Source organism: Mustela erminea, chromosome 13, assembly GCF_009829155.1.
Source record: "Mustela erminea isolate mMusErm1 chromosome 13, mMusErm1.Pri, whole genome shotgun sequence".
Lineage (NCBI taxonomy): Eukaryota > Metazoa > Chordata > Mammalia > Carnivora > Mustelidae > Mustela > Mustela erminea.
Genome location: NC_045626.1, coordinates 70441531 through 70462606, shown reverse-complemented (window position 1 = coordinate 70462606; position 21076 = coordinate 70441531). Strand labels below are relative to the sequence as shown.

Below are 21076 nucleotides of genomic sequence, written 5' to 3'. Positions count from 1 at the left end.
CCACACTTGGCTTTTCCTGTTTTCCTAGAACCCCCAGTTAAAACAGCACACTCAGGGTTTCACTTCCTGAGCCACAAGTGGTTGCTCAGCTCTGAAAATGGGAATTCAGCTACCCCACGAGGGCCTGAGCACGTAATACGCTTTTCTTAAGAACTTGATAATCTGGAAAAAACAAATGAGAAAATAGGGTTGTTCAGGGCCCAGATAACCCCAATGACAGGTTACAAGGGCAGACTTTGGAATGAGACAGGCCTCCTGCCCTCAAAACAGGAGCCACCAGGATTTCTGAGCCTTTTTCTAAGGCAGGTGCCACACCGTCCCCCATTTCTCATTTCATCCTCATGACAACTCAGCATTTCCTCCTATTTTACAGATGAACAAATGGAGGCTGTGACTTGCCCAAGAATGCACTGCTAGTAGCAGGTAGGGCCAAGACTCAAATTCACATCTGCCAGCTTCAAAGCCCATATGCTCGTGCCAATCAAGGATATCACTTTGCTTCTCTGAAGCGGTTTCATCTGTACTCTCTCTACTTTAACTGGGGCAATGAATTCTCTCATTTAACACTCAGTTGTAAAATGCTCATCTCAGTGCCTGGCACTCAGTGGCCTGCATTAAAGGTGACCGCTACTATTATTAATTTGCCATGGGACCCTTGGCTTGGATTACTCTTTTACAGAAAGGGTCCCAAACTTCCCTCTCAAGTTATTTGGGGTGGGAATAAAGCAAAGATTGTCATGTAGGGGGGAAGTGCTGAGGAAGTTCTAGGCGGATTTACAGTGAGAAAAAGAAAACTTGCAGGTTTTTATCATGACTTAACAATGTGTCGGGAAAGAACTTGAGATGACAGAGAGCAAACGAAGTTAATTAAGAACAATCACACAGTACGGCCCAGGGCAAGGCCACCATGAGGATATTGCTCAACAGAACAAAGAGGAATCTGCAGACCTTGCAGTTCAGACTCTTGACTTCTGCAGGACTAGAGGAACATATGTCCTTCCCCTCCAAAAGACTGAGGGAGCCATGTCTCCCTGCTGCAGGATCTAACAGACCATGATGACTTTGACCCTGGATCCTGTTGCAGAGCTTTGCTCAAAGTGTTTGGTCACATTCAATATAACGACCATCAATTGATGGAGTCATTTCAGTTCTAAGAAGACTGATGAGGTAAACCTGGGATCTGCCTGTTTCCAAAATGTCTCTTTCCTCTAATGGGCCCCAAATCAAATCACTCACCAAGCCTACCTCCTCAATCTCATATAAAGCATCCGATTTACTCTACCCACAATGCTACACCCCACCCCACCCCTCTCCCCAGCTCAGACACCATCATCTCTCATGGGAGCTGTGGTACTGGTCCCTTTGCCTCCCTCCAATCTTCACCCTCTTCAATTCTTTACTAGAAACTGCCTTGGATTTTCTCTTGCTTAAAACCATCACTGATGTCTGATTTGAACTCAGGCATCCCTCTATATTCTCCTCAAAAGAAAACTCACAAAAACCCCACCACTGACACCTCAACTCACTTAGCACTAGGTTCACCCTCTCCAGTCCTGTACTCTCCAACTCTCCTTCTATCACACTCTTCAGTAACTTGTGCCCAGGAGTCTTCCTTCCCTGGGCATACCCTGGGCAGAGTAAGTGCTCTGCTCCCCTTTCTACCCTTCCCTCTTAACCAGCTAGCTCCATCCAAGGTCCGCCCATGGCCCCCTGCGCTTCCCTTACCATAGCACCCACCACCTTTAGTATGATTACTATTTAACAGACTGTCTTCTCTGCTTAACTGCAAGAAAGCTGGAACAATAAAGATGTGCTCAATAAGGGGAAGAGGAGATTGCAGGTCCTGGCTCAGCTGCCTCAACAGCCTCTTTTCATCTGGTCAGCAGGCATGTGTTGATCTCGCTTGGAAGGAAGGAAGGAGGGAGGGAGGGAGGGAGGGCCCATCAGGAAGACACTTGACAGGGTTAAAGCACATTCGTCAGCCACTACAACCACCTCTACTTCTCAGAAAGCAGAAACAACCACAATGCCCTACAACAGAAGACGAGCTGAGCAAATTTCAGTGCATCAACTCAGCAGACTAACACTGAGTAGTTACAACTGTGGGGAAATGTTTAAGATAATGTCAAATGAAAAACAGGATATAAATTCTGACTCTGACCACGTAAAACATGTGCCTGTGGATAAAGACCAGACATACACACACACATCACTGTGGGGTTACTGAAAGGATTGTGTGCTTTCTTTCCTCCAGAAAAAAACATTTAAAAAGGCCATTCAGAACAAAAGGGGGCTTCCTCCCTCTCCATTTGGAGCTAATGCTCTTCCCTTCCTGAGTTCTAAAAAGTAGTAGTCAATTTCTTATACCATCAACTCTTCAATGTTCTGGATCCACAAGGTTAAAGGTGCTCTGGGTAATTCCCGTTACTTGCTCCCAGGCCGCCACCCCTGCCCCCAAAGCCCATCCTGGCAGGGAGAAGGCAGAAGGATGGAGCCAGGAAAGGGTAGGACAGGACTCACAATGAACAAAGAGTACCTTTCTTGGTCGTGGTGAAATACTTTGAGTCAGTCATTTTGGTCCCTTATCTGTGGCCGGCCTCTGCAAGACAGAAGAGAGGGGTGACTTTCTGTTGTGTCAGCTCCATTTTCAGTCACGGAGCACAGGACGAAGGCAGGATCCAACACACACGTGGTATGGGAAGATAGCTTCTTAGCTCTCTATGGGGCAAATGAGCTGTTAAATAATAGGATCAGCTTTTGGAAGGTAATTCTGAGGGATCCACCAAATTTTTTAATGTGCGTATCCTTTGTCCCAGCAGTTCTACTTGTAGGACTCTCTCCCACAGAAACACAGGCACAGATGGTAGGGTTTTCCTACAGCACTGTCCATACAATACACCATCGGTTATAACTTTAATGCCCATTAATAATGGGGCACCTGGGGGGCTCAGTCAGTTGAGTGTGTGCCTTCGGCTCAGGTCATGATCCGAGGGTCCTGGAATGCAGCCCTGCATCGGGCTCCCTGCTCCACAGGAAGTCTGCTTCTCCCCCTCCGTCTACCGCTCCCCCTGCTTGTGCTCTCTCTGTCAAATGGATAAATAAAGTCTTAAAAAATATATAAAGGAATGGCTAGATACTCTGCAAAGTCCACAGATTAAAAAGCACTTAGTTACAGCCTCTGTGTGCTTACCCCACCCAGCACTGTTCTAAGTGCTTCGTGCGAGTTACCCCATTACAGCCTCATCACAGCCTCACGGAAGTACTATCGTTACCCCCATATAGTCAAATGAGCTTGGAAAAGGCCAAATTTGGAAAGCCAGGGAGGTTTCTTCTCTCCCCAACTTTTCCAAACTTCTCTAATAGCGATATGCACTATTCCTCTCTAGAGAAGGCTAGAATCCATCTACATACTGTAGACTCTATAGCATTCCCCAAATCTAACTGGCCAGTTTCCTCAAAGCATCTCTCAGGACATCTCCCAGTGCAAAAGTCACAGTGTGAAGTGCTATTCTAAGGCAACAGAACAAAGAAAGTACCAAGGCCCCCTCATTCATTCACCGTTTACAGAGCATCCACTATGTACCTTCAGTAGTTCCTCTTGACCAACTGATGAAAGATTAAAGAAGCTCCACAGGGGCCGAGTACCCCGGATACATGGCAGAGGCTCCAGGGGTGGTTCTAACATTTAAGAAGTTATCACTTACTGGGACACCTGGGTGTCTATGTTGTTAAGCATCTGCCTTTGGCTCAGGTCATGATCCCAGGGTCCTGGGATCTGCTCCTCCCTCTCCCTCTGCCTGCCGCTCTGCCTACTTGTTCTCTCTATCACTCTATCAAATAAATAAATAAAATCTTTTTTAAAAAGTTACACTTACTGAGTCCCTATTACAGCCAAGAGGTTTATAAACGTTGTTTCATTTAATCCCACTAATCAGGTGGCTGGTTTGAAGAATATTTTACAGACGAGGAAACTGAGGCTCAGGATTAAGTAACTTGCCCATAGTCACATGACTTGTAAATGGTTAGACTGGGAGACCATCTCAGGGCTGCCTGACCTCAGCAACTGTATTCTATTAACAAAGGAATTCTGCTTCTCCCATCTGAAAGGGAGGACCGAGCCCTGATAGTGCCTAAGGACTCAATATAAAAACCCTAAGACTTTCAATGATAACTGCCCAGTCCTACTTGTAGTCTCACATGGTACAGAAAACCAAACAATCCAAAAATACAGACATTTGAATGGAAAAATTCCCTCACTTTTGTCCCTTCTGTTGCCTCTACTGAAGAGACTGAAACATAGAACCCAACAAGGGCACTTGTGATGAGCACTAGGTATTATATGTAAGCGATGAATCATTAAATTCTACTCCTGAAAACAACTGTATGCTAAACACTGTAAGTATTTTGTATGAAAACACTGTATGCTAACTAACTAGAATTTAAATAAAACCTTGGAACTAATTAATTAATTTAAACCCCCACAGAACCTGTTAACATCTTCTTTCAGTACATTACTACTAGGTGGGAGCAAGATGGAGATTACTGGTGGGATGGAGGTGAGAGGTCAAAGATCATTCAAAAAGTCTCTGGAGGGGCATTTGAGTGACTCAGTTGGTTAAGCAGCTGCCTTCGGCTCAGCTCATGATCCCAGAGTCCTGGGATGGAGTCCTACATTGGGCTCCTTACTCAGCCGGAAGCCTGCTTCTCCCTCTGCCTGCTCTGCTTAGCACTCTGCCTGTTTGTGTGTGCTCTCGCTCTTCTCTGACAAATAAATAAATAAAATCTTAAAAAAAAAAAAGTCTCTGGAAACAAAACTGACATGGCTCCTCTCTAGCCCAAGTGAATTCTCCAGACTAAGCTGGTATTCACAGCAAGATGGCAAAGAAGCTGTTCCCCAACTGGGCCACCCAATAGATTCTGTCTCAGTGATCAATGGGAAACAAGTATGTGCTGTCTTGGGGCTGCCTTAAATCCTTTGTGGATCCCACTGGACTAGAGAATAAAGGCTTCAATGACAGAACAGCACAAAGGAAAGACACAATTCTATTATCCTTTGCTTTGCAAGGTTGAAAAGGGATGATGGCACTTTTCTGTGGGAGATGCAGGAAAAAGAAGAGACTGCTGTGTCTGATGATGGGAAACCCATGGTAGGGACTCTATCTTGCAGGGCCTGACAGCAAGAGTCAGGCCTGTGGACAGATCCACAAAGGGAGAACCCACGTCAGCCTAGTCCATGGCTCTGTCCACCCTCCCCCTTCATAACTGGCCTAGGGTTCTGCACATGGCCAGTGTTGAGTTGATAGTTGTTAAAAGAAATGAAAAGGGGCCAATGACCATCCCGGGGAGTCTCAGCTTGCTGACAGCTCTGTTATGTAACTCTTCAGCATTTGTTTCCTAAAGGAATTCACTTAACAGTGAAAATCATTTTCTTTTGAGTACACATACAGCCATTTTCTCAGAGAAATCTCCCCAACCTAGAGGTTCTTTTTGGAGTGCTGTGAATGAGCAGATCAACAAGATAACAGGATGTCTGCCACACAGCAAAAGGCTGTATGACTTCAGGAGTCATAGGTGTGAGAGCACAACTGGAAGGGGTATCCAAAATAAAAGTATGCCATTTCTCAAAGATAAGTTTAGTCTAAGAGGGATCAAGAAAACAAAAGGGGCTAAAAATTTTAGACCAAAAGAATCACAGTAACATATAAACCCCTCTGTTGTTAAATCTAGAAGGAAATTGAAGTGAAAAAAAAGGTAAAAACTACTTTAGATGTCTAACTTTAATACTGCCCAGAGATTCTTCCTTCTCCAATAGTGGAGGCTCTCAGGGGCTTTCCCCTATCTGCAGGCACAATACAACATCTCGGGGTCCTAAATTCCCATAACACAATCACCTGGGGACAGATTTGAGATGTATGTACCTGCCCAGGTGGAGAAAGCATGGGAAGCTTCTTTTGGGGGGATTAAAAAAAGCAACAGAGCAGGGTCAGCTAATCAGACCACCACAGACTGGTGATACCCCTATAGCGTTAAGCTTTGATGACACTCTTCCTTTTACAGATGCTAAGCAACTACTTGCAACTTACACTGCTACCCAGCGTGAGCGCTGGCTGCTTCTTTTCTCTGCAGTATCTATCTCACATAACCCTCTGCAGAGGGCCCATGGGACTGATGATGCAGAAATCGTATCCCTCTGAAGCTGTTTCACATACAGGAAATTAAAGTGGAGGAGGAAGGGGAAGTAGGGAGAAGTGAAAATGCTTTTGCCAAGCCACCCAGAGCACAGATTTTAAAAACCTCATTACACTGTGGAAGATCACACCTGGGTGACCTGCCCTGGGTGGCTATCTCCTGTGTCCTTTCTCTGAAGTTACTCTTGGTTAGTGCAAGAGATGTTTCATCCTCTCTGCAGGAGTGAAAAAAAACCCTACAGTTCAGTCTAAAGGATCAGACTTAAAGGATGCCAGAGGAAAGACGGGTGCGTTCCCTGGCACTGCTCAGCTATCGCCATACACTGCGTGCCCACTAATGGAGGCCGAAGAGGCTAAGACCTTGTTTGGTGACTCTAATGTATACATGAGCCATGTATACATGTATACATGAGCCACACCTGGAAGCACGCAACCAGTTCAGGCAAGAAAAAGCCTAGGGTTTGGATTCCATCTTTGGAAGTGACGGGACACATTCTAAAAAGGAACAATTGGGGAATTTTTGGTTTGCAAACTGCTCTGGCCAGTGTGATAAGTCATTTTTGCTAAGGAGACAGCATTCTGGGCTGGGATACTCCTCACTTTCAGCGTTTATGGGCTAAGGATCACCTCAGGGGGAGGGAGAGTCTAAACTAAAACCCACACCTGAAAGGACTGGTTTTGTCACTAATGAGCCACTGATGCTGTCCTTCATTTAAATCTACCTTCTCACTTTGATCTTATAATCCCAGACCAGTCCCTATTAATCTTACTTTATTTTTATTTTAAAGATTTTTTTTTTAATGGTTTTATTTATTTATTTAACAGAGAGAGACACAGTGAGAGAGGGAACAGAAGCAGGGGGAGTGGGAGAGGGAGAAGCAGGCTTCTTGCCGTGCAGGGACCCTGATGCAGGGTTCAATCCCAGGCCCAACGACTGAGCCACCCAGGTACCCCCTATTAATCTTACTTAAAAAAATAAAAATAAAAATAAAAATCCTACTGATGCTCCTGTTTTCCCCTGCCACTAGGCTTAAAGTAAAGAAACTGAGTAATAAGCCTGAAATAGAGTAGTTTTATGTTTTCTAGAATTATAAAGAAGCCCCTAGTGAGAATCACTGACACACTGGCTAGGACAAAGATGTAATGTAATCTAAGAGTGGAAAAATGAGGTCCTAGGAAGATAATGGAAGGGGAAAAAAATCATAAAAATATCCCCAGCTAAAGTCTTTGAATTTTAGCTACTGGAGTTAGACGTAAGGAAATAAAGTCCTCAACACTTTTTAAATTTGTGAGGTCCTCACATATCTACATGTAGTTCTAAGAACAAGAGATAAAGAAACTCTGTGTTTTAAACAAATAAATTGAATTTAAATCTATAAAAAGTACATAAAGAAAATAAATATTGAATATATTTCAAATTTTCTCCAAGACCTCAAAATTTCTAGTGATAACAATAATTATTTTATCTTTATCATTTTTATTTTTTAGGTAGGCTTCATGCCCAATGTGGGGCTTGAACTCAAAACCCTGAGATGAATAGCTGCGTACTCTACCAACTGAGCCAGCAGGTGCCCCAACAATAATTTTAAAGCAAAGAAGACTTAACTGCTTGCTGTTGGTTTAATTCACCTCTATGATCCAATTCTTCTCTTGAAAATGGGGACAGCAGCACTTGCTCTTTACTTAGTTCACTGTTCTTCTGATAGGGGACAACGTGGGAATGAAAGCATGCTGATATTATAAATATCATGGAGTTCCAGGGCCCCTGGGTGGCTCAGTGGGTTAGGTATCTGCCTTTGGCTCAGGTAGTGGTCCCGGGGTCCTGGGATCTAGGCCAGCATCAGGCTCTCTGCTCAGTAGAGAGCCTGTTTCTCCCTCTCCCTGCTGCTCCCCCTGCTTGTGTTCTGTCTGTGAAATAAATAAATAAATCTTAAAAAAAAAAAAAATTGTGGGGTTCCATTTACATGAAATTCTAGGATAAGAAGAAGAGATAGAAGTCTGATCAGTGGATGTGTTTGAGAAGGACTGAATGGGGCACAAAAGAACTCTAGGGGTGATGGAAATGATCTGCATCTTTTTTTTTTTTTTAAGATTTTATTTATTTATTTGACAGAGAGAGAGACCACAAGTAGGCAGAGATGCAGGCAGAGGTGGGGGGAGGAAGCAGGTTCCCTGCTGAGCAGAGAGCCCAGCATGGAGCTCCATCCCAGGACCCTGAGATCATGACCTGAGCCGAAGGCAGACGCTTAACCCACTGTGCCACGCCGGTGCCCCATGATCTGCATCTTGATGCAGATTCTGGCCAGACTGGTACACTTAAGAGCTCACATATCCCTTGGTGTAAGTCATACAAATATTAAAATTTTTTTCATTTCTATCTATTTATTAAGATTTTATTTTTTTATTCGATAGAGACCATGCACTACAAGCAGTGGCAATAGCAGGCAGAGGAAGATGGAGAAGCAGGCTCCCTGCTTTGCAAGACCCTGGGATCATGACTTTGGCTGAAGGCAGATGCTTAACTGACTGAGTCACCAAAAAAGTCAATTCAAATAATTGAATTTTTTTTTTAAATAAAATAAAACTCAATGCTGAAGAAGAAAAATGGAAAACTATATAATCCAGAGGAAACAAAGCCTTTCTGAGTATGACATTAAATCCAGAAGTCTTTAAAAATCTGTGAGTCTGATTACATAAAAATTAAGTTTTCCTGTATGGCCAAATCATAATAAAAAACGAAAGACAAGGGTGCCTGAGTGGCTCAGTTGGTTGGGTGACTGCCTTTGGCTCAGGTCATGATCCTGGAGTCCTGGGATTGGGTCCTTCATGGGCTCCCTGCTCAGCGGGGAGTCTGCTTCTCCCTCTCTTCTCATGCTCTCTCTCTCAAATAAATAAAATCTTTTTAAAAAAGACATGATAGACACACACATAAATTTCCATCACATCTCACACAATAGCCTATTTTCCTTTATACATAAAAAGTACCTATGGGACTCCTGGATGGCTCAGTGGGTTATGGCTGCCTTCAGCTCAGGTCATGATCCCAGGGTCCTGGGATCGAGTCCTGCATCCAGCGAGCCTGCTTCTCCCTCTCCCTCTTCCCCTCCCCCTATTCATGCTCTCTTTCTCATAAATGGATAAATAAAAATTTTTTAAAAATACATAGAAAGTACTAAAAATAGGAGAATGGCAAAGGATGTGGTGTGTTACAGAAAATGAAGACGAATGGTTTAAGCTTTAAGAGATATAAGAGAAATAATAAGAGAAATTGTTACTACAATGAAATACCATCCATTAGCCCAAAAGTCTGATGACGTTTCATGTTGGTGCTGATGTGGGAAAAGAGATTCCCTGATGTCATGCTAACGAGAGTCTACAACTTCTACACCAATTTGGCAACAGCCACCAGAATTGCAAAGGTGCTGACCCTTTGACCCAATAACTTGGCTTGTAAGAATTTATTTATTTATTTATTTTAAAGATTTTATCTATTTATTTGAAAGAGAGAAAGCTATGAGCAGAGGGAGGGGCAGAAAGAATCTGAAGCAGATTCCATACTGACTGTGGATGAAGACTCAGGTTCCCAGAGAAGCTAAAATAACCAGGGCTTGTAACAGATCAAGATAAGAGGACTCCTTGATGAGAGCAGAGAGTGCCGATGGGGCAGAACAGGGACACAAGCCTCTGTGCATGGTTAACTTTCAACAAAATTGAAAGTAAGGCTGATCCAACTCCAAGACAGCTGCCAGGAAATCTAGCTTTGCTACCAACAGCTGTGTGATGCAGGGTAAATCCCTCTATCTCTGGGCTTTACTTTTTTCTAATTGTCAAACAAGAGAATTCAACCAGGTCAGTGGCTTTTCAACCCTCTTCTTGCTTTCAAACTGTTTAAAACAAAACCAGAATTACTTGGCTGACATAAGAGAGGAGGACTTAGGGCCTACTACGCCCAAGTCCCCCTCTTCACCAGGGGCCCTTCAGACAACCCACAGTTCCACAGGACAACAGTTCCAGTCTATTAAATGACAGATAAACTCCCTCCCACATCTCACCTTCTATGATGAGAAATCCATTTCCCCACCAATGAGTGTTCTTCCAGGGTATCAAACAAGAGGAAATGGAGCATGATCATTCTCTGAGAATGAAAAAAGACATTTCCAAGAGAAAAGACAAAACAAATTCAGAATGCAGCCTGGACTACCAAACCTTATTAGGTCTTCAGTAGGAAGGAAAACAGTAACAAGCCAAACAATTCCCCAAATGGCCTGCCAAAGACTAAAAGGAAAGAACGTTTCTAGTCTCAGGGCAGTGATTCATGCCAGAGCAACCCAGGCTCTGCACTCGGTTGAGAGGCAAGAAGTCGGTGGCGCTAGCACAATGTGCTGCATACCGCTGGCACTCAGTGAGTTTCCAAGAGAGATAATCGGTATTGTGAGATCAGCCAGAGAAGCAGTTTTAGGGAAGGAAAAGGGGAAGAAGACATTTGGCAAGGTCTGATCCAGCTGTCAATACTCATCTCTGAATTCAAGGACATCTGGGCAGGGAAAAATGAGCCCTGAAAGTCTGTTGGTGGCTTCCAACTTCAGTGCTGTTTAAAACCATCACTGCTGGGTACCTGGGTGGCTCAGTTGGTTAAGCATCTGCCTTTGGCTCAGGTCATGATCTCAGGGTCTTGGGATGGAACCCTGCATTGGGCTCTCTGCTCAGCGGGGAGTTTGCTTTTCCTTCTCTTTCTGCCCCTCCCCCTGCTGGTGCCTACATGCACACAATGCTCTCTCTCAGATAAATTAAATCTTAAAAAAAAAAAAAATTATAAAACTGTCACTGTTAAACTCTTGCCTGATGAAGAAACCTGTTCAGAAACCTGCTCCAGGCACATGTTAGCTCAAGAACAGTTAAGGGTAAGTTAGTAAGAGGGTGCTTGGGCGGCTCAGTTGGTTAAGTATCTGTCTTTGGCTCAGGTCATGATCCCAGGGTCCTGGGATACAGTCCCACACTGGGCTTGCTTCTCCCTCTGCCTCTCTGTGTCTCATGAATAAATAAATAAAATCTTAAAAAAAAAAAAAAGTGAAACTTTAGTCACCTCATGTTTGGCGGTTTCAGTTCTATTTCAAAGGCATAGGTTGATTCATTCACAAATATTCCCCTACTCTGTGCCATGCTCTGGATTGTGTCCCTACCCCATGAAGCTTAGAGTTTATAATAGAGACAATGATTCTATTCACCACCCAGTCATTGCTCACCACTGCTCACCTGTCTGACAGTCTTCTTTCAAAAAGGAAAAGGTCCTCACAGGTAAGCCCTAAAGTTCACTTTATAGACAGGGAAATAAGTGAGGCCAGCTTGAAGACAAAAAGGGGACTCAGCAGTAGAGAAACCAGACTTCAGACTTTCTCTCTGAGACAACCTGGTCACCAAACTCAAACAGGCTCTTTCAAATTGGTTTAATAACTATGAGAAAATAAGCTGTGCTCTTCTTTGGGCTTGGCATGAAATTCAGAACAAAGGCGGCAGTGGCAGCAGTAATGGCAGGCAGATATGCTCTATGAGCCAGACACTATGTAAAGAACTTCACATTTAATCCAAACAATAATCTGTGGAAAAAGTATTGATAATACCACAAGTTTACAGATGAGGAAAAGTAAAGTCCAGAGAGACCAAGGCATTTCTCTGGAGTCAAAGAGCTAGAAAATGGTAGCACTGACACTCTCTACTCTTGCCCCATACTGAGATCCCACAGGTTCCACTCAGTCCAGCAACGCAACTTCTCCTCTGACTGAAGTCCTGGCAGAATCACACACACTCCAAGCGAAAGGATAAATGAAATGTGTTGCCCCATATCCCTGCAGGGCCCCTCAAACATTGAATTACAGGTTATTTTAGGACCAGTCCATCCAGTTTGGACAAGAGGAATGTCAAGTTTGGTAACATGCATAGTGAAAGCCTGTTTGGATGAGCTTGCTGAGTTATGGGCCTCCTGGGATTTGGATGAAAAGTACTTAACCAAAATCAATCTCCTGAGACCCACTAACTGTTAAAGCCTCAAAATGAAAAAGAAGTAAAAGCAGGCACATGCCACATGCAAATGTTCTTCTATTAGCACTGAATCTTTAGAAACTAATTCTAGAATCAGTTCTCAACTATCTACAGAAAGTAATGCTTGGAAAGATCTGCTGTCAAGAGAAAGAAAAGTTCCTCTGGACTAGAAAAAGCAAAGTAATAGGGGTTTCTTCTGAATAATATTTAAATTAATCAGGAAGAGAATCAGGCCAAAGACTAGAATGAGGCCCCCTGAGATCTCAGTTTTCCCATCTATACAATGGAAACACTTTCTGAAGCTCTGTCAAGTGTTGGAGTCATCCATTCATCATGTGTAACAGTGTGAGGAACCGTCAACTCTGGGACCGGGACTGTGCCCCCCACAGCAGCATGCCTACAGGAGACAAAGGATAGTCTTCCTGCTGGGCTTGTACAGATGCAGAGACCAAGTAAAGGACTGCAGGTGAACAACAGAGCAATCATGCCTTCCACGTAAGTACCACCACTGCTCAGAAGAGGGTTCTGAGACTTGGGGGAACGTCTAGGGAAGATGAAGTGCTTTCTGGATGGGAAAAGATGGGTCACATTTGGAAAGGAAGGACTGAGGGTAACCTGGAGAAGACCCACAAGATGCCAGCATAAAAGGAGTAGATAGAGACTAAATCACCAGCAACACTGACTGGGGTGCAGGCTCTGTGCTAAATGGTTTACAGCCCCCCTCATTTAATTCTCAAGATAATCCATTTATAAATAAGAAATTAAAGATGCTGAGAGAAGGGTGAGTTACCCAAAGCCAAAACAAGCAGGCATGTTCATGAGTTTGTGAGAACCCTTACCTGGCTTAAGGCAAGGACTTGGAAGGGAAAGGAGCAGATGAAGTTAGGCAAGGAATGATGGGATTCAGCAATGGTCTTGGATGCCTGAGCATGTTAGGTCCTGCTGACAGAAGATGCAGTGATCCTCCTGTCAAATACAAATCTCACACTGACGAGCATTTGATACTGTTCATCACCCCCCCTTCCTTGAAACACTTTCTTCCCCTGGATTCCAAGATGCCACGCACTCTGCTTTCCCCTCTACTCCCCTCCTGCTCCATCTGTCTCCTTTGTTGGTTCTTCTTCCTCTCCCCTTCCTTTATATCTGGGGGGCCCCAGGGTTGGGCCTGCTACCTCCCCCTCCCCATGCTATCTCGCCTCTTTGGTGAGTTCATCCAGTGTCAAGGCTTTAAATACCATCTACATGCTGACAACTCACAAGTTTACACCCCCAAGGCCCAACCTCTCCAGTGAACGCTCAGCTCATATACCCAAACTGCCTAATCAATATCTGAACTTGAATGTCTATACACCTAACAGGCAGCTCAAACTTAACATGATAAAAACTGACCTTCTGCTTCCCCCCATCCTGCAACTGGCTCATCTGCAGTTTTCATTAGCTAGTTCATTATCAATATCTTTAACAGAGTTTCAGGCCAAAAACTCAGTTATCCTTGACAATACACACACTCATATTCCACATCTAATCTATCAGCAGATCCTATGGGATTTACCTTCCAAATGAATCCAGAATTCATTTTTTTTTAATTTATTTTTTATTTATTTTCAGCATAACAGTATTCATTATTTTTGTACCACACCCAGTGCTCCATGCAATCCGTGCCCTCTATAATACCCACCACCTGGTACCCCAACCTCCCACCCTCCGCCCCTTCAAAACCCTGAATCCAGAATTCATAAAGCGGCTATTCACCAGTGCCATCACTGCTACCAGGCCCCATGCCACCATCACTTTTTTTTTTTTTTTTTTTAATTTGACACAGAGAGAGAGAGAGAGAACACAAGCAGGGGGAGTGGGAGAGGGAGAAATCAAGCTTCCTGCTGAGCAGGGAGCCTGATGTGGGGCTCTAGCCCCAGCAGGACCTGAGCTGAAGGCAGACACTTCACGACTGAGCCACCCAGGTGCCCCCCACTATCACATCTTATTGCGATTGCTACCAAAGCTGCTTCCACACTGCTCTTGACAACCCAGTTCAGCAACAGGCAGAATGATCCCATTACAGTCTAAGTTAGACAGTGGTACTCTGGTCCAAAATCCTCCAATGGTTCCCTGTCTTACCTCAGAATAAGAGCCAAAATCTCTACCATGGCCTCATGGACTACAGGCGCATCTGAGACACATACCCCTTCTGTCTTTCACATACATACCCACCACCTATTACTTCTTCAAACTCTCCTCTCACTGTTTTCTCTATCATTCCCTCAGTTCCAGCCATATGGAGCCTCTCTGCTGATCCTTGAACACGACAGGCATGTTTCCACTTCAGGGCCTTTGCACATGCTGTTCACATGGCCAGGGAGGCTCTTCCTCCAGACAGCGCCATGGCTCAGTCCGTCACTTCTTTCAAATTTCACTAAAATGTCACCTTTTCTGACCACTTCATTTAAAATTCTACACATTTCCAACCAATCCCCCCAATTCCCTACCTTTCACTTCTCCTTTTGTATTCCTTCAAGGTACTTGTCACTGACATACTATAAAATATATTCATATTGTTTATTTTTTTCTCCCTTTGTAATGTGCTCCATGAGGACAAAGGTTTTATCCATTTTATTTAGTACTACATCCCTAGCTCCTAGACTTACCTGACAAATACTGGTGCTCAATAAATGTTTGAACGATTAGTGCTCAACTCTCTTCCTGGGGAAATTTCAAGTTTTGTAAACCAACCTCAGCTGGAGACCAGCTTCCCCATGTTCCATTCACAGGGTTTGCTAGCATCAGACACGCATCTGCTCTGGTTGTCAAGCTATTTTGATAAAACTGAAGTTGAAAATATCAGACCCACTAGCCCATTTTAGAGCCAATAAATAAATGAAAGATAAGTAAATAAAGAAAAAAGAGAACGGCAAAGGGCAGAAGGTCAGATGGTAACATCTCTGATAGGAGAAAGGTCCAGGCCACCTCTTTCAGTGAGGCCAGATCACCATCTCCTGCTCCCACAGGCATCAGCTCAGAGACTAGGGCTGCTAGAAGGTTGGGATGCAAATGCTGGGGGCAAGGGGCTCTGATACAGCTATGATGGGAACACAAGCAGGCCCTTCCCTCTGCCTATAATCCTCTAGACCTACAGGTCTTCTGTGTTCCTTTGTCAAGGCTCTTCACTGCTTTTGCACTTCACCCCAACTCATGCTTTCTTCTGCACTTTCTCTCTCAAATAAAATCTTAAAAAACAACAACCCACAATGATACCATCCCTTTACTGAGTATATATTTTCCTGTCCTCACCCACACCCCCATTCCTATTCATGTTTGCTGAGCACCTCCCATGTGCCATAAACAGGTCTACATGCTAGGGATGCAGCTGTGAACAAGCCAGGCAAAGAGCCTTCCCTTCAAGGAGCATACATCCCAATGGCAGACAGGGACCACAGGCAAGATAAGTAAGTATAATATATACTATCTGAGATGGTGATCAATGCTATGGTGAAAGAGAAAACAGGGAAGGAGGCTAGGGAATGTGGAGGAGGGGAGAAAAGGAGGTTAAAATTTAACCAGGTGGCCACCTTGAGAAGGTGACAGGAGGCACTGTCTCAATGTTCAGCCATTCAGTTTCATTCAGAAAATGAAGGCTATAGAAGCAGACTCACCACAAAATGAAATTTTGTCATTTTTTTTTTTTTTTAATTTGACACAGAGAGAGAGAGAGAGAACACAAGCAGGGGGAGTGGGAGAGGGAGAAATCAAGCTTCCTGCTGAGCAGGGAGCCTGATGTGGGGCTCTAGCCCCAGCAGGACCTGAGCTGAAGGCAGACACTTCACGACTGAGCCACCCAGGTGCCCCCCACGTGCCCCCCACTATCACATCTTATTGCGATTGCTACCAAAGCTGCTTCCACACTGCTCTTGACAACCCAGTTCAGCAACAGGCAGAATGATCCCATTACAGTCTAAGTTAGACAGTGGTTAGACACTCTCAATATGCTTAAGACCCTAAAAACAATTAGGTGTGGCAAAAACTGTATGTCACCCAAGTCTATTCCTTTACAGTGCTCTGCTTTTTTTTTTTTTTTAAAGATTTTATTTATTTATTTGACAGAGAGAGATCACAAGTAGGCAGAGAGGCAGGCAGAGAGAGAGGAAGGGAAGCAGGCTCCCCGCTGAGCAGAGAGCCTGACGCGGGACTCGATCCCAGTACCCTGAGATCATGACCTGAGCCGAAGGCAGAGGCTTAACCCACTGAGCCACCCAGGCGCCCTACAGCGCTCTGCTTTAACAAATGTTTTCAGTGCTGAAAATGAACAATGAAGGACTGGTTTTAAAGCTTTGAGACCTGACTTCCAAACCTATCATCTTCCAGCTCAAGCCCATAAAGATGGTAACCCTGGGAAAAAAGTCACTAAGGCGGGCATTCTGGCTGCTGATGGACTCTGGGCATTCTGGACTCAACCAGCTTCTTACCTTAATGAGAAAAGGTCTCCCAACTTTGGGGAGACCCTCTTATTGGAGGTTAGAGGTCGAGCCCAAGGCTAAAGACCTAAAAAACATGAGGCTTGAAAGTCTAGAACCACAGCAAAGCCACTCCTCAGCAATATTAAATAACAAGACAATCCAAGAACGAGGGGTTGGGAATGGGAAGCCCCCATGTATGACAGGGGCTCTCCAAGGGTCTACACAACTTAATAGGCACAAGCCTATAAAATGAGAATTGCAATGTCACATACCTAAGGGATTTGTGAGGCTAAATCAGGTCAATACCGGGGCACCTACGTGGCTCAGTCAGTCAAGCGTCTGCCTTTGGCTCAGGTCATGATCCTGGAATCTCGGGATCAAGCCCCAAGTCGGGTTCCCCAAGTCGAGGAGTCTGCTTCTCCCTCTGAGCCTCCCCCCTCTTGTGCTCTCTCTCTCTCAAATAAATAAAATTTAAAAATAAAAAAAAAAAACAGGTCAGTACATACAAAGCCATCAGCAGTGCCCAGCCCACCATAGGCTGGCCACTATGACTACTTAACAGGGACAGTGGTTACCACCAGCACCTCCTTGCTGTTCCCCAACCCCAAATCTCTGGAGGCCCTGAAGCATTGTGGTGGTGCCTGTTGAAATGTAAGTCAGATCTCAGAACTCCTGCTCAAAACTCTAGTAGCTCCCACCTCCCATCTCACTCAGAGTAAAAGCCAGGGTTCTCAATTTGACCTGGAAGCCCCCTCCATTCTCCTCTGACCTCATAACCCAATGCCCTGCTCATTGCTCACTCAGCTTCCCTGCTGTTTCTCAAACAAGCCAGGGACGCTCCTACTCTTCGCTGTCTTAGGCCTGGAAGGCTCTTTCCCCGGACAATGTCACTCCGGTGGCTGGCTGGGCGGTAACAATGATAACAGGAGAGTAGTTAATCCTATCACTGGTCAGACTTCTCCCTATCCTGCCAGACTGATATGAGGGATGGACAGGAGACCATTTGGAAAGTGCTTTGAATCTCCTAAGAATCAAATAATCCTAACAAGTCAATGCAATATTCATCCATTCACTGGATATTTACTGGGCACCTATGTGCCAGACATTTCACTAAGTGCTAGAGACACAGTTAAGACAAGTCCTCCCCAAGGATTAAGAGCCGTTTACTTAGAAGACAGCCAAGTGAACAATGACAAACCCTCTGAGCAGTGCTACAGGACACTGAGGAGGTTCAGGCCTACAAGGTGAGAGAGATAATCAGATGGGAAGCTCCAAACAGTGATCCAGCAAAGAAAGAGTCATGTGTGACAGGAAATAGTGTTCAGGCAGAGGACAGCACAAAGCAAAGACACAGAGGTAGAAAGAGTTGGGGACTGCAGAAGTGGCAAGCAGCTGAGTTTGACTGGAGGTTGGGAAAAAATGGAAGTGGGGAGTGGGAGAGATAAGGCAGGAGAGCCAGGCAGGAGTCACCCCAAAAGGCCTTGAAGGCCATGATAAGGAATGTCCATTTTAGCCTGAGGGCAATAAGGAGTCACGGATGGATATTCAAGCAGGATTATTTTTTTAAAGGATTCCCCAAGTGCTCACGTGATATTTTCTCTCTGGTGTTATTTGTTCCTTCTCTGTGTGAAGAGGAAAAAACAAAACACTAAAACCATTTCTGGGCTGTGATCATGTATCAGTAACCTATCTCAGACAGAAGAAACCTGTTCAGAAAAAGAAACATCTACATGTAACAGATGCCCTCTCAAGCTTTCATTATTTTTTTTTTAAAGATTTTATTTATTTATTTGACAGAGAGAGATCACAAGTAGGCAGAGAGGCAGGCAGAGAGAGAGAGAGGAGGAAGCAGACTCCCTGCCGAGCAGAGAGCCCGATGCGGGACTCGATCCCAGGACCCTGAGATCATGACCTGAACCGAAGGCAGCGGCTTAACCCACTGAGCCACCCAGGCGCCCCTCAAGCTTTCATTATTATAGCAAAATGCAGAACCCATACCTAAGCCATGTTTGCTCACTGTCAGCATGTCAGGCTCTGGTGCCAGGCGTGGAGGTTTTCTGGGAAGTGAGCAGTCAAGATGCGCAACAATTTCAGATGATGACCAAAATACATGAAAGTCCAAGCCCAAAGCCAGTAGGACCAACAGATTAAACTTGTTCTGAAACACTTTTGGGAAGTGAAACGAGAAGGGTGGGAGCAGTGCTGTGTATGTAAAGTCTCTGTTTGCAGAAGGAAGTAATGCCCCACAAACCAGGGTGGACAGCCTTCCTCAGAGGCTCCCAGAGGCATCAACTGCCTAGGGTCAAGGCACCCAACCACAGTAACAGCCTCTGCACAAATTTCTTTATCTAATCCCCACACACACCAGTGTTGGGGGGGATGGGGAGGAGGTGGGAGTCAGTATTATTTTAGAGCTGAGGTAAAGGAGACCAAGCCTAAGTAAGTTGTCCAGGTAGGTGCTGAGCTGGGGTCAGAACCCAGGGTTGACTGGTGGGGAGTCCGGCAGTGCTTTTTCCACTACACGTCTTGAGCCCTTCAGGCCACTCAGGATGGAAGCCTCTGCTCAACCTGTCCTCAACAGATAACCTCTCCACAACCTCTGAGGGATCGGATTCTTTGAGAACTACTGAGGCTACTCTTTATGACAGTTTCTAAGCGGCTGGAGGAGGCTGGTGGGCTCAACTTAGGATAGGGAGCCAGATGCTCTGAGTTTTGCTCATGTTCCCACCATCTGTCTGACAAGTCACTTCATCTCAAATCCTCCCTTGGAAGAATGGGGATAAGGTGACAGTATTAAGTTTCTGTGAATTCAATGGAACTAGGAGAACAGATCACAGACTTTAAAAAAAGGTACTATGGTAATATTTATATCACAGCTTTCTTCAGAACATGTGAAAACCTTCATGGGTTCATTAAGGCTTGTAACACCCAGGACTGGATAGGAAGGCAGCACATCTTCCCCCTGCTGCTACCAGGGAAACTGAGGAAGAATTGGAGCAAGTGAATGTCTGCAAAGGAATAAGGCTCAGACTCACAGAGTCTAATCCTCTAGCCATCAAACGACTTCACCATCTTCCAAGCGAGATGTGCACTCCCCATCCAAGAAGCCAAGGGACCTGTACTTTTCTGAGACAGACCCTTCCCTTGAGAACGTTCTTCAAGAACCTAGGGCCAAAAGATCCCCTAGGGGTCATGTGCTTCCTCTCTTTATTCCAAAAGGAATGCAGTTCAACCACTCTTAAAGAGAGGGTCTGAATATTCTTAAATTAGCTTCATGAATAGCCTGTTTTGTGTCTCACAGTTCTCAATAGTCAGGAAAAACTTCCACTTTTGCCCTGAAAGGTAATTACTTCTAACAATAGCCTGCAGGATTGTTTCACCCTCACCATGTGAATTAAATGGCCCTTATGAGGAGCAGACGCAAAGTAATAAGGCTACATCTTTATATAGCTTTGAATAAATACAACAGCAGCTAAAGAAATCTAACAGCCCCTACACCCCAACCTTGCTCCAGCCTCTTCTGTCTCTGCACTTTTCAGGCCCCTGAAAGCCTAGGTAAGAACCCTGGCTTTGCCTATTATCACAGGACTGACCTTACCTAATGCGTGATTCAACCTCTCTGTGCCTTGGTTTCCTTGTAGATAAAATAGGGTTGTTGTGAAGTTTACATATGGCACTGTACCTGCGGTGTTTGGCAGTGTCTAGCACACAGTAGGAGCTCAATAAAGAGTAGCTAGCATTTCGTCAGTATTTTTAGCATGATCACAGGTGTCCCCAGATAACCTGTCCATGAAACGCCGGACGGACAGACCAAGCCCAAGCCTACCGCGGGGCAGGCGCAAATGGCCGGTTCTTAATTTTTTTTTTTCCTTTTTGAACCTTGGCAAAGAGATAAGGCCCCGAATGACTGGGAGGCCTCAGCATGTGAAGGGGGAAACCAGGACGGGGAGAGGAGTTTCCCTCCTGGCGTGGGGCGGACTCCGCAGGGCCTAAGTCTAGGAGTCTCTTTGGAGGACGCCCCAAGAGGGACTGCGGGCTGGGGTGGCTGGGATTCAGGCCGGCGGCCAAGTGGGCACGAATGAATGAACCTGCAGTCCTTCTCTCACGTCGTGGCTTGGGAAACCACTCACGCCCCTCTAGCGCCCCGTCCTCTCTGTGACCTCTGACCCCACAAACACCCCTCACCTCAGACCACCGCCTCCCGGCCCCACTCCTTCTCCTGCCTCGCCGGACTCCCCGCTTCCTCACCCACAGGTCCGGACGGCTCCCGGCGCCACGGCGCGGCTCGACTCCTCAGCAAAATGTCCGCGGCCTCGTCCTCCCGCTCCCCCGGTGCGTCTGTGCCGCCGGCCGCTAGGAGCCCCGCGGCTGTCACCTGCCGGGCGGAAGTAAGCTGCCCGC

General features: G+C 45.3%; 1 protein-coding gene across 7 annotated transcripts in view; it reads right to left on the bottom strand.

Annotated features, from left to right (window-relative positions):
- AP1B1 (adaptor related protein complex 1 subunit beta 1) overlaps positions 1-21076 on the bottom strand; it is a 53303-nt gene extending 32227 nt beyond the window's left edge. For 3 of the 7 annotated variants that reach the window (XM_032309427.1, XM_032309431.1, XM_032309432.1), the window contains exons 1-2: positions 20924-21076; positions 2537-2599 (exon numbers count right to left, since the gene is read on the bottom strand). In XM_032309427.1, coding sequence (XP_032165318.1) covers positions 2537-2573 — 37 coding nt within the window. In that variant the 5' untranslated portion in view covers positions 2574-2599; positions 20924-21076. Of the gene's footprint in view, positions 1-2536; positions 2600-10240; positions 10268-18673; positions 18733-20860 lie in introns of those variants that run through there. The other 4 variants (XM_032309429.1, XM_032309428.1, XM_032309433.1 and 1 more) reach the window with 4 other exon arrangements.